Source organism: Mytilus galloprovincialis, chromosome 3, assembly GCF_965363235.1.
Source record: "Mytilus galloprovincialis chromosome 3, xbMytGall1.hap1.1, whole genome shotgun sequence".
NCBI classification, from domain to species: Eukaryota; Metazoa; Mollusca; class Bivalvia; order Mytilida; family Mytilidae; genus Mytilus; species Mytilus galloprovincialis.
This window is the reverse complement of record NC_134840.1, coordinates 45598646-45613480: the sequence shown is the minus strand read 5'-3', so window position 1 is coordinate 45613480 and position 14835 is coordinate 45598646. Positions and strand designations below refer to the sequence as shown.

General features: G+C 32.3%; 1 protein-coding gene across 2 annotated transcripts in view; it reads right to left on the bottom strand.

Annotated features, from left to right (window-relative positions):
* LOC143068099 (uncharacterized) overlaps positions 1-14835 on the bottom strand; it is a 44983-nt gene that overhangs the window by 9758 nt on the left and 20390 nt on the right. For both annotated transcript variants that reach the window (XM_076241869.1, XM_076241870.1), the window contains 12 exons: positions 14654-14770; positions 14191-14310; positions 13046-13234; positions 9282-9389; positions 8408-8533; positions 7811-7973; positions 6060-6160; positions 5557-5634; positions 3646-3825; positions 3066-3136; positions 1181-1234; positions 703-825 (listed from right to left, as the gene is read on the bottom strand). In XM_076241869.1, coding sequence (XP_076097984.1) covers positions 703-825; positions 1181-1234; positions 3066-3136; positions 3646-3825; positions 5557-5634; positions 6060-6160; positions 7811-7973; positions 8408-8533; positions 9282-9389; positions 13046-13234; positions 14191-14310; positions 14654-14770 — 1430 coding nt within the window. The remainder of the gene's footprint in view (positions 1-702; positions 826-1180; positions 1235-3065; positions 3137-3645; positions 3826-5556; positions 5635-6059; positions 6161-7810; positions 7974-8407; positions 8534-9281; positions 9390-13045; positions 13235-14190; positions 14311-14653; positions 14771-14835) is intronic.

The following is a 14835-nucleotide window of genomic DNA, read 5'->3' as shown; positions in this document are numbered from 1 at the left end:
GCGTGTAGGACACCAGGAAGTCTGTTATTATGGTGGAGGAAGCCGAAGTACTCGGAGAGAACCACCGGGCCACTCGGTGGAAACAGACAAACCAGAGAGATATCAGAAGATTGATCTCCAGGTCAAAGTAGGGGACAACTTTGACCAACTGAGGCCCCCAAAGTACCCATTCTAGTTTAAACTCCGGTCTGGGTACCAGAGATGTGTGTGAGAGGGTGAAAATTACCCTTCTGATGTACTGATATTTTTAGCACCCCGAGTGAGAATCGAACTCGGGACCTTCAGCACTGTAGCCATCGGTCTTAACCACTAGACCACGAACTCACATTTGCATTTGTCAAAATATTTGTTTATATTTTCTTTCTATTTTCCTTCTACTGCATGATTTTACTATAAAAATTGCCGGGATTTCAAGCGCAAATGAGACCTTGTATTTCCTTGATTCATACGAGGAAAAATTAGAGAAGACCAGAATGAAAACCGAATGGTTTAAAGAGTCCTGATGAAAAATCCATTGTTATCATGGCATATGCCACAAAAAGCAGTGGTGGACGATGTATGTCATCACAGCATATGCCTTGTATAGTGTTGAAGGGGTTAATTTATTTAAAGGAAAAGAATAAAATAATAAAAAGCTATGCATGTATTTTCATATAAAATCCAATGTAAAGTTATCTTGAGCAGTAATAGCTGTATAATTACCTCTTCCTTAGAGCAGTTTCTTTCTCCTGTGATTCTTGTAACAATTTATTATGTCTTGCTAGTAATCTGTTGTGTTCATCTTGTAGTAGTTCATTTTCTTGTTGAGAAGAGGTAAGATTTTCACTGAAAAACATTCCAAATATTTGATTTTATAACAATGCAGTAATTCCAAGCAATAGTTATATATTTATAGTAAGTGATTTTTCACAATATATATTAAAGCATTAAAGAAAAAAGTTAAAAAATTATTAAAAAATAGTGATATCTCCAAAACTTTATCAATGATCCTAAAAAATGTTCTGACACTCACAGTGTTAAACAAAAATGTATTGGATGTAATTGTAAGGATAACAAACTGGTTTCAAATTTTTTTTAAACAAAAAACAATAAGATAACACTATCTTTACACATAATAGGCGTTTGAAGTACAAGAATTAAAACAGAAATCTCTGAAATATAGCCTATTGACATAGCATACCTTATAGTCTGTAGTTTAGTCTTCAGTTGATCAACAGCCTTTTCTAATCTTTCTCTGTAAACAGTAAACAATATAAATAAATCAATGTTGAAAGTAAAAGGAGAATATGTACATTTGTGAGACACAACTTAAGACTTGGTAATGATAGTGTATAAGAAAATCTTTTTCTATGTTGAATGTACTCAAACTTTAACACAGTGTATCATCAGTACAGCAGATATAGATACAAACCAAGAGAGCTGTGGTCGATTTTTACCCGACACGGTAAGAAAATCTTTATTTTAATGCCAAATTTGATTATTACCCAATTTCACAGTCCATGGAACATGGAAAAGGATAGTGTGAGTGGGGCATCCATGTACTTTGGACACATTCTTGTTTTTATGTACATTCAATGTATATTTCTCAACATCTGAAATTCCTGCTTCCAAATAATTTTCGTATTGATTTTTTCCTATTTATAAGACAACTTTTATATTCTAATAAGAATAATAACCTTTTTCATACGCAAATAGTTGTGAATGTTAACACCAACTTTCAATTTCGATACAGTTGAAAGCTAATACAGGGCAAAAGAAAAAGTAAATTATCATAAACCTACCTCAGATAACCCATTGCATGAAACATTATGGGTAATAAACAAGTGTGAAATATAAAGTTTTTGTGTACAGTGTACATTCACTTAACTATGCACCGTACAGAAGGATTTATGTAGTCAGCTATGCACTGTACACAACGCTTCTTTTCAGAAGGAAATATCGAAATATAACATATGTATGAAAGATTTCAATGCCAATTATTGAAACAGCTATACTTATTATGCACACATAGTGGCCTTCTATCAGAAAAAGAGTTGCACTGAATATATAATCATATTGGATGAGACGAACACCAACTTCTTTGAAAAGTATTTGCACTTTATTTTAGTAAGCGATCTTGTTTTGGGGAAATAATGAGACTTCTCTAATCATAAATCTACTACCAAATAATGTCTTAAAACAACAAATATGTTAAGATTGAAGTACAAATTGATATTAAGTTAAACAAGCATGTGTCCACAGTACACAGATGCCCTAGTTGCACTACCATTTTTTATGTTCAGTGGACCGTGAAATTGGGGTAAAAATCTAATTTGGCATTTAAATTTAGAAAGATCATATCATAGGGAACATGTGTAATAAGTTTCAAGTTGATTGGACTTCAACTTCATCAAAAACTACTCAGACCAAAAACTTTAACCTGAAACTTGCACTCCCATTTTCTATGTTCAGTGGACCATGAAATTTGGGTCAAAAATCTAATTTGGCATTAAAATTAGACAGATCATATCATAGGGAACATGTGAACTAAGTTTGAAGTTGATTGGACTTCAACTTCATCAAAAACTACCTTGACCAAAATCTTTAACATGAAATGGGACGAACGGACGCACAGACTAGAACACATAATGCCCCTCTACTATCATAGGTGGGGCATAAAAAATAAAGATTTTCGTTACTGTGTCAGGTCAAAATTGATTACGCCCACTTGGTTATTATCTATATCTGCTGTACCAATGATACACAGTGTTTAAGATAAAGGTTTACTTCAAGATTTTTTGTTTTGATATTGTTTATGTTGTTGACTTTTTAGTAAATATATATATTTCATAATTGTATAAATAAACCAATTGTTCAGACGTTTCGGCCATTGGCCTTCTTCAGTTATTTATTATTGTCAGCCATGTAGTTAAGAGGAATAATAAATAACTGAAGAAGGCCAATGGCCGAAACGTCTGAACAATTGGTTTATTTATACAATTATAAAAGGTATGTTCCCTATTGGAATTTTGAAAACAAGGATATATATTTCAAATAAGATTATAGTATTTGAGAATTAAGCTTACTTTTCCAGTTTGTCCATTTCTGATACAGTTTCTGTTCTCTTTTGTTTATTCAATACACTGTGAACTCTGACCTATAACAAAAAATAAGAGAATTATAAGAAAATACAAAATGATACTTTTCTTAACTCACTTCGTAGAGAAGTTTTATTATTTTCTAATATTCTCATAACTAATTAATTGCAAAATTCTGTCCAATGAAAAACCGTGTCTTACACATGCAGTGATGTGTGAGTGCTTGCTATGTGTAATTTACAATGACTTTAAGATGAAGAACAGCAATGTCCTGCACGTACAGTGAGGTGTAAGTGTTTGCTACATGTAAAAGACCACACTGACCTTTAGATGAAGAGCAGCAATGTCCTGCACGTACAGTGAGGTGTAAGTGTTTGCTACATGTAAAAGACCACACTGACTTTGAGATGAAGAGCAGATAAAATAGTTGCTTTTCCCAAAAGAGCATGTATAGATTTTTCACGTCTTTAATTAATTCATTATAATCTTTCCTTTCCATTAATTGGATTATTAAATTGGAAGTAAAATTTCTATCTTTTATTTAAGACATGGCTTCAACTGTATCTACCTTATAACCATCGTATTCAGCTTGTACAGTGTTAAGCTCACTGTTAGCCAGAGCGACATCATTCTGTAGTGACTGTATCCTGGTCTCCAGGGTTTTCACAGTCCTCTGACTGGATTCTGATATAGACTGGAACCTTTCTATTGCTTTCTGTTTCTCTCCTGCAACCTCTGACATTTGTACCTGTAGTTAAATTAGAAATTCTTGACAAAATCTGTTTGTTCTAGATCTATTATAAACATAATATTTAAATTTGATACTGATATCTATTAAGAAAGAAGATATTAAGTCTAATTCAATGTGTTGGGAGAGTGCTTTGATCCAGTTTGTTAAAGACACTTTCAACAACACCTCAACAGGAACTATTAATGCATGATGCATGGCAAGCCATACATAACATTCCTTTACTTTTATCACAATATCCAAATTTTTCCAAAGCAATAAATAATAATCTTAAGATGGTAACATATGGGTTTAAATTCCACCAATGCAAAGAGGCTATAGGAGGGGTGTAATCCGTATTTCCTGAAAAGAAAGCAGCATTCTGGATCAAATCACGAAATATTTATCATTAGTTTCCAGGGCTTTCCATTGAAATCGAAGTAGAAGGCTCAATTAAAATTGTAGGCGGCTATAACATGCGTTCGGCGAAGCCGGACGCCTACCAAGCTGTAAGCTTGGTGCCTTACGGCAGGGGGTCTGGGGGCTGCTCAAGGCCCCCAGAAGCTCTGGCATCAATAGAGCAAAATCCTGCATTCTCGCAATCTCCTGGCACCTAATTTAATCTTTCAAATGACCATTTTTTTATGTATGAAATTTAAGAAAGAAAAAAAAAAAAAAACTCAAAGAAATTTCATTTTTTTTTATGTTGGTTTTTATTTTCATTACCTTATGCTTAAAATTCATTTACTTTTAAAGGAGTTTTATTTAAATAATCATCCGGTTTGTTAGAAATCTTGATCGATTTATTTTGCATAACTACATGTACGTGCATTTGTAAAGAAATGACCCCCCTTTTCTCTCTAAAGACTGTTACACGTTTTTAAATCATACAATTATTTCTCAAGCATTGACAGAAAATTGATATATCCTCTGATTTTCTCTTTTTTTTTGGTAAACTGTTCAATAAGTCGGATACATAAATCATTTGGAAATGTTATGTATTTGAGGTCGAGTCGACAATATTCTACTTTCGTTTTTGATCTTGATTCTCTGAACACCACGTGCGCTTTGAAAAATGAACTTCAAAAGATACTGTTTTCCAGATTCTGAACAATATGATCTACTACACTTTCTTTAATTTGACTAATATTATTCCATAACATAAGATTGTTATCCTATCTGATTGTCTTCACGTTTTAAAAGCCAAAAAAAGCCAACGAGTTAATGACCATCGGAACGTCTCTATTGTTATCGTTCAATGACCACCGGAACGTCTCTCTTGTTATCTTTGAAAAGAAACGATGCATTCTGACTTTAAATAGACAACCAATCAGTGACCTGAATTCATGTGAACTATATTTAGCCCAAGGTAAACACCGACTTTTCATCCTTGTTTATCGTGACCGCGACTTTGCAACAATATCGACAATATACGTCTCTCGGCTGCCTGTAAACATTTGAAAAAGATATTTTTTTCTTTTTGAATTTATATTTTTGTCAGTGAAGTAGCCGGCACTTGAAGCCACCGTAAGCGGCGGATTTCCGCCGGCTACCGGCTTCAATGGAAAGCCCTGAGTTTCAACAGGCACTATCCCAAATTCATGCAAAAAGAAATGACCAATCCATACATCTGGAAAAATAACCTTCTGCCACTCATAATAAAACATTATATGCAAGCCAATTATTTTGCTTTACACATACATATGAATTATCCCATACTTTTTAATAAATGTAGAAGTTATATGTTCTAACCTTGTAGTCTTCTATTTGTTGAGTGAGGTGTTCTAATTGTCCACGTAACTGTGCATCAGCTGTCTTCTGATGAGCATCCTGAAAAAAACATCTCAAATTACTTTTAACCAAAAAATATGCAAAAAAAGCATAAAACTTAAGATATTGAATGTGACTTAAAATGAATGTTGAGTATATATTAACTCTTCTTCTTATGTTCAATCAACAGTGATTGAGTTAAATTAAAAATCATTAGATCTACCAAGACCCACTGAAAGGTTGATGGATGCTATAATAATAACTAACAATGGATTGAATTTTACAAATATTAGGTCCATTAACTATCAGACTTTAAGTTCTGCATTTCTATGTGACTATGTGTGTCATTTAACTTCCATACAGTCAGTTCAGCCAAACGAAAGACTGTCAACACACAAAATTATATCTAGTTCTATGGATGCCACATAATTTTAATCAATATAACAAGCAGGTATCATTATATTTTATCTTATTAAAATAAGTACCATTTTTTTGGCATCACTCAATTCCTTCTTGGTTTTCACAAGCATGGTTTTCATTTTATTTGCTCTATCATCTGCCTGAACTCTCTGTTCTTCAACAGAATCTGCAAAAGCAAAAAAAGAATTTCAACAATAGTGTCAGCACATAGAGATGATTTATGAACAGACCATACAATTGAGAATGGAAATGGGGAATGTGTCAAAGAGACAATAACCTGACAAAATAGTAAAATAAAGGGCTGCGCTTTAGCGCATGATACGCCTGTTGCTCTTTTAACTTGTCTTTTATGCTTTAAATGAATTTATATGATCAACTAGAAATATATATACAAATCAAAAGGGATGTTACATTAATATATTCACCAAAGTTTCATAAAATCCTCCTTTTTTAAGTATAAAAATTCATTACTTAAGAAAACGTAAAATCTAAAATTTATAAAAATGGAAAGGGAGCTTATGTCAATAGATATAAACAATTTATCAAAGTTGCATAAAATTTTGTGAAAGTGTTAGTTATTGTCCCAAAATTGGAAAATCCCCCCTTTTTTAAGCATAAAAATTCATAACACGGAAATGTAAAATCTGAAATTTATAAAAATTGAAAGGGAGCTTACATCAATAGATATAAACAATTCACCAAAGTTTCATGGACATTGGTGAAAGCCTTTTTGAGTTATTGTCTGAAGTGTTGAAAATCCCCCTTTTTTTTTATGAATAAAGCCCCATAAATCCAAAACTTAAAATCTGAAATTTATAAAAATTGAAAGGGAGCTTACATCAATAGATATAAACAATTCACCAAAGTTTCATGGACATTGGTGAAAGCCTTTTTGAGTTATTGTCCGAAGTGTTGAAAATCCCCCTTTTTTTTATGAATAAAGCCCCATAAATCCAAAACTTAAAATCTGAAATTTATAAAAATTGACAGGGAGCTTACATCAATAGATATAAACAATTCACCAAAGTTTCATGGACATTGGTAAAAGCCTTTTTGAGTTATTGTCCGAAGTGTTGAAAATCCCCCCTTTTTTATGAATAAAGCCCCATAAATCCAAAACTTAAAATCTGAAATGAAAAAAAAAAACGAAAGGGAGCTTACGTCAATAGATATAAACAATTCACTTAAGTTTCATGGAAATTGGTGAAAGTGTTTTTGAGTTATTGTCCGAAGTGTGGACGACGGACGGACGGACAGACGGACGGACAACGGTATACCATAATACGTCCCGTCTAAAAGACGACAGGCGTATAAAAATAGCCAAAAGCCACCAATATTTGAAAATCTTGTAAAGCACATGAAAATATATCACTGAAATCATGCCATTACAAAAGCAGCACAAGCTACTAGCAAGGTGGTTTCAATGAGGTCAAATTGTAAACACAAACATAGATGTTAGGTGGTATTCTAAGGCTCAGCAAATGCCCCTATAATAACGGTTTTTTGTTGTGCAAATACCAAAAACAATATAATAGTAAACAGTGTATTTTTATGAATATATAAAAAGAAGTGATACCATGACAGATTTCATCCAATTGTGCCTTAATTTACTATAAAGATCAACAGCGACATACACTGGACATACACTGACATTAATTTCATAATAAAAAGATAAAAATATATCACTTTTTTAAATGACTAACTATTAAACGTTACCAGCATATTCAGGTACCTTTCTCAAACTAACAATTCAGGCAATAGTATATATGTTACACCAACCCATGAAGACAGATATCTATTTTTAGCATAAACAAACCTATCTGTTCTTTCAACACTTTATTTCTATCTTCTAATCTTTTGACCTCTACTTTTAACTCTGTGAGGGACTGGTCACGTTCAGCAAGTTGACTGTTTAATATCTGCACAGTCCTTTCATAGTCAGCCATCTCCAAGTCCATCATACTACTTTGTTTACTTTCCTAAATTGTGAAAAACAATTATAATTTTCTTTAGGCATGAATATTAAGTTTAATATTAGATTTTGTTTGTATTTCTAGGATTTTTTCCAGAGGAGTTAAGTATTGATTGTATTTTGCAGCATTTTCAGTGATTGCTGTTATACCTTTTCGTTTATCGTAAAACCCAGCTACTTGTATAGGAAGTTGGTATTACTCCTTTGAAATAAAATCCACTGTTTAGATATAGTGAAAATATAAAACAGAATATGCACATGACTCAAGAAGTAATACTTTCCTAAAGGATACTTTAATTCCTATTAAACAAATTTGGATCAATTGTTTTGTACAAACTAATTTTCCCTCCACTTCCACTAAATTTTTGTCACACATTATAATGTATCTTTTAGACAATTTTTTGTGCAAAAGTTGAGAATAATATAAAAGGAGATACTCACTTGTTTAGCCATTTGCAACCCCTTTTCCATTATCTGTATCTGTTGCTGTAAACCACTGATTTGTTCTGAATGTTTCTCTTGATCTTTCTCTTTACTTTCTTCTAGTTCTGACATAGCTACTTGAAGCTTAAATAAATTGAAGATTATCCTTTAAAGTTTTAAGGTGGTACCTAACACTACAGGGAGATAACTCCGTAAAATCAGCTTAATGTTTTAATTACGTTGTGTTGTTAAAGGAATATTAAGCTTCTCAATGATCAAAATTAGTGTTTGTCAAACTGCTATATAACCAGTGTAATTTTTCTGATTAAATAGTTGGTTCAAATTTTTGGAAATTTTTATATTTCTATCATAGGGTAAAAGTAAATCATTTATCAAAATTTTATGAAAATTAAACGAGCCAAATAAATTTCAGTGAATGTGTTGGGTACCACCTTTAATGTCTTTTTATTATCATTTGTAGTTAAAAAGCAAAATCCATAAGAAAACCCTTCTGTATGAAAACATGTATTTAGTTTCAAGCTGATGTGACTTCAACTTAATGGTAAACTACCTTGACCAACAACTTTAACATGATAATTTACAGACAAATGGAATTTTGATGGATGGATGAATGAACAGAAGCACAGAATATAAAACATAATGTCTCTCTGTCAAATGAAAACATGATGTAATTAACTAGATGACATTTGAAATTTAATATTCTTTAATGAATTTAACATAAACAGCTGGAAAAATAATATTGTTAAAACTACAATATAATAAAATGCAGGCCAAGATGAGTCTTTTCGATATACTTGTAGTACATAACTTGTTCATACCTTTAAAATAATTAAGAACTGATAAATCTGTTTTACATGTAATTTATATATACCTGTTGCTTTTCTTTAGATAATTCTTCTCTCTGGATTTTGTTTGCTGCATTGTCTTGTTCTGTTGATTTTAACTTGCTGCTTAAATCAGATATACTGGATTCCGATGTCTACAATAAACAAATTCAATATCCATGCTAATTTTTTTATATATATTAGTGTTGTCAACGGTTAAACAGTTAACCAGTTAACCGTCGAAAGGACCGAATATCGAATACAAAAAACGCTAACTGGATAACGAGATTTTTTTTCTATTTTAATAGATTTTATATAAATGTGTATTGAAATCATTAAATTTTCGTCATGGTAATTAATTTGACAGATCATTTATTGCTATTGTTATTAAAAAAATCAAAGAGCAGATTGCTCTGAGGGATACGATTGCCGTTGATTCATTGACACATGTACATGTATACATGTAGCTGGATAATATTATTTTCAAAACTAATTCAACTGTACGTTTAAAATAGTTACAAAATAGCCAATCACGGATAAAAGTGTATGAACAATGTAATCAGGCCTATGTTTTATTTTTGTACTATCAATTCCAAGTTTACTTTCCACAGTAGTCACTGAGACTCAGACTCACAGGCACTTGTTTCTATCCATTGAAAGACCCACTATCAACGTATATTTACTCGTAAATATACGTTGATAGTGGGTCTTCCAATGGATAGAAACAATTGCCTGTGCTCAGACCACAGGAGTTTGAAATCCTATCAATAAGGGGGTAAAAATATACCAAAGTCGACTATCACAGTAGAGCTTCTCTCGCTTCTCTCTTCGATGTGCTCAGACTGAGAGAAGGTATTTCACTTCGTATCTTATCACCTATTTTTCCTACATTAATTCTAGGAGGAACCCCATTCCTAACTCTTTAAATATTTAATTTCCTTTGGGTCAGTGATCATGACTCCTTTCCGTACACATTTATCGGTTTAAAATGCGATCATTTTTAATACGACATTTATTGACAGAACGAGCTAATACTCAACGTGTTGTTTTGATTTAGAATTCACGGAAGTTACTTCCGGAAGGGAGACAACTCGAAACGATAATATGGAAGACTCCATTTCGTCTGAAGGGGTGTTCTACAATGAGGACAACATTTATTTCAATTTAAATGATGCATATGATTTAAAATTATGCAACAACAATAACCTTCAATAGCAGAAATACAGAGAAAAGATCCCATGAGTTATAAATTAATTAATTGAGTGGAGAATCCACAGCAACCATTCAATCTAAAACCCCTTGAAGTCAAGACAAGAGTGCACACGCTGAAATGTCTCGCCTTCTATACTAATCATTGATATTATGTTGATAGTCCTAAGTATAAAGCTAAGCTTTAATACAACTGTCACATAAACTTAACATTAACCAAGATAACTAAACAAAGACCAATGAACCTTGAAAATGAGGTCAAGGTCAGATGAACCATGCCAGGCAGACATGTACAGCTAACAATGCTTTTATATAACATATATAGTTGACCTATTACTTATAGTTAAAGAAAAATAGATCAAAACACAAAAACTTAACACTGTGCAATGAACCGTGAAAATGAGGTCACGGTCAAATAAAACCTGCGCGACTAACATGAAGATCATAAAATATTTCCATACACCAAATATAGATGACCTATGGCATATAGTATTAGATAAAAAGACCAAAACTCAAAAACTTAACTTTGACCACTGAACCATGAAAATGAGGTCAGGGTCACATGACATCTGCCCGCTAGATAGGTACACCTTACAATCATTCCATACAACAAATATAGTAGACCTATTGCATATACTATGAGAAAAACAGACCAAAACACAAAAATTTAACTATAACCACTGAACCATGAAAATGAGGTCAAGGTCAGATGACACCTGCTAGTTGGACATGTACACCTTACAGTCCTTCCATACACCGAATATACTAGCCCTATTGCTTGTAGTATCTGAGATATGGACAGACATGAGGACCTTGCAAGGTTCGCACATATCAAATATAGTTATCCTATTACTTATAATAAGAGAGAATTCAACATTACAAAAATCTGAACTTTTTTTTTAAGTGGTCACTGAACCATGAAAATGAGGTCAAGGACATTGGACATGTGAGTGACGGAAACTTCGTAACATGAGGCATCTATATACAAAGTATGAAGCATCCAGGTCTTCCACCTTCTAAAATATAAAGCTTTTAAGAAGTTAGCTAACACCGCCGCCGCCGCTGCCGCCGCCGGATCACTATCCCTATGTCGAGCTTTCTGCAACAAAAGTTGCAGGCTCGACAAAAACTATACGCATGCGCATCATTTCCAAAACAAACCCTGGAGCAAGAACGTATATTAAATGTTTATTAAACGACCTAGATGGTTCTCTATTTCTTTATGGAAGTACAATCTCAAATATCAGTTTCATAACGGTAACATATAAGAAAAACTCAACTTCAGTTCTTAAATGACGGAAATAGATTTATCGGAATTCAGAGAACTCTCGCATTTTATCAAAACTGGGAATTCCCTCTGACGTGTTTCTAAATTTATAAAAATACTAAATATAAATACTGCTTAATTCTGATTTTCCGTGTTGTTTAAAACACGCATATAAGTCGAGGGAATTATCAAACATGAAGATTATGAAAAGAACATTATAGGAAAGTTGTTGAAGTTCAATCCCTTTGTTTGTTTTTACCTTTTAAAGCAAGACAATCATAAGAATCTGAGATGTTCTTTAATGTTTAGAATAAAACGATTGACGTGAGGGCAATGATCTGAGCCACCGGTATAAGTCTACACATTGCTTGAAAGCAATCGTATCCCAAAAACATAAAAATAATTTAAACTTGTATCAGCTCAGGGAAAGATCTTAAGTACACATAATTAGTGTATATGTTTTTAAACAGTAAATTTAAATCAGTAATCCGATTAAATTTTATGATTTACTTCATTGTTTTTTTTTTTTTTTTTTATCAAATATTGCGTAGACCTACATCTGAATGTGCAACCTCCACTGTGCAAGGCTTAACAAAATGCCAACTCAAAAATTGTGAAATACAATTCAACCTGGATGTAATTAATGTTTACTTGATGGTTTGAATAACCGGCTTAATCATTTCAAATTGAAACACTCCACATTATTTTCTGAGACCTCGAGGAATAAATAAAAGTATCATCGGTTTCAGACATTTTCAATTCAACAAGATCAAGAAGGTTTGTTTTCAATCTAAAGTTATTACAAGTGCCATTACAGTAGATACGGTGAATTGGATTATTAGAAGTCAAACTTAACCAAGAACCCACAAATACAAGCCTTACAATGTCAAAGGACAAACCTTAATTCATCTTATTATAAAAACGTACATTTGTAGGGAACTAAAGATATGGTTAACCGGTTAATCAGTTGAAGGATCATCCGAGTAACTGGTTATTCAAAACTGTACACTGACAACACTAATATATATATTTTATTATTTGATAGAATCATTACATTCTGTATCTAAAAAAAAGTTCAAGAGACATAAATTCATCATTTGAATTATAAAAATGATATTGATGCTTTACTAATTTCCTTTGATTTATTGTAAAGATTTGTAAAAAGTAGATAGTTTTTATATTACAGTTGTTTAACTTTGTATTGTTTGAGGAACTCAGGATGATTAGCCTTATTGTTGCAAGCCATTGTTGCCCTCTTGAAATTAAGTATGTTTTACTTACAAATTACTAACTATCAATATAAAACATTTAAAATTTAAGACAACTACTACTTACCTTTAAATCTGAGGTCAGTTTTTCAATTTGTTTATTTAATTGTTCTTTCTCTTCTTTTGACAAAGCAAGTTGTTCTTTGAGATTTGATAAATTATGAACTGTCTTCTGCAAGTCTGCTTCAAATTCCTTTTCAATTTTCTTAGCTTTACAGAGCTCTTCCAAAGTTCTACTGTGTTCATCTTGTAGTGCCTGTAAGAATAGCATTAATCATGATAACCACTTTGTTCTAATTTTAAACAAAACAAAGTTAAACATTAAGTTTCAAGTTGATGTGACTATAACATCATGGTGAACTATAATAACAAAAATCTTAAGCTAAGAATGTACTGGTTCCAAAATATCCCATTTTCATAATAAGTAAACCCTGAAATCAGGGTAAAAAAAATATTTGACTGTAGTTTTAAAAGTTCACATTACAGTGAACAAGCAAAGTTATTTTCATTTTAATGGTAAACGATCTTTAAAATTATACACATTCATGGATCTACAATCTGTCCATACCTGTATCTTGGCATTTCACAAGGTCTTGTTTTTCTCTGACTGTTTATGACGTCTTTGCACTAAATCCATTGGATGCTGGATGTGTATGGATTAATAATTAAGTCTTAGATGCATGATTTTTTTATTAGTTGTCTTTTTGTTTTTAGATATACAAGTACCAAGCCTCTGATCACTCTTGGTGGTATTTCTGATTGTATCCGTCTGATGAGTTAAGCCTTTTTTTATAGTTCATTCTTATGTTGTACTGTTACACCACCATGACCACTGTTCCAGGTTAGGGGAGGGTTGGGTTTCAGCTAACATGTTTAACCCTGCCACATTATAAATGTATGTGTCCGTAGTCAGGAGCCTGTAATTCAGTGGTTGTTGTTTTTTGATGTGTTACATATTTGTTTTTCAATCATTTTTTGTACATAAATTAGGCCATTAGTTTTCTCGTTTGAATTGTTTTACATTTGTTATTTCTGGGCTTTTTATAGCCGACTATGCGGTATGGGCTTTGCTCATTGTTGAAGGCTGTACAGTGACCTATAGTTATTTCTGTGTCGTTTGGTCTCTTGTGGAGTGTTGCCACATTGACAATCATACCACATCTTCTTTTTTATATTTAAAACTTAACCCTTATTATCTTACAAGATACCTACTTTTAAACTATCCATCAGCTGCTTATCAGCATCCTGATCTTTCCTCAAATTATCTAGTTCACTCTGAAGGTTTTCTTTTTCCTTTACTATAGATTCATACTGGGTTTTCATAGCATCATGCTGTAAAAATTGTAAAAAGGAGTGAAGAAATTTATCACTGATTTCTTATTCAACTCCAATAACCTTACAGTAAGTTAAGCCTTAGTAGTGTATTTATATCTACTAAAATGATATAATGCATGAATAAAATGAGATATGGGATGAATATCAAGGAGACAGTAAACCAACAGCACAAAAAAAGACATCTTTGAAGTTGGAAATTACAAACAAACTCAAGTAAATTTTCAGGATCACTGTTGGTCCTTTAAGATGTCTTTAATCTTACTGGTATTAGATTTTTATGGCCATAACACACTGGAACCTTCTATTTTAGACTAGAAATTTGAGTTAGCATTATAGATACCTTGTTTTTTAATTCAGTTGCCTCTTTCTTACTTTTGACAACCAATTGTTTAAGCTTTGTAATGATTGCTTCTTTTTCATGCAGTGTCTTCTCTAATACTCCTTTTTCAGTTGATACCTGAAAAAAACATTTTCTTAAGGTTTCTTAATGTCATAATGACAAATGTTGAAAACAAAATATAT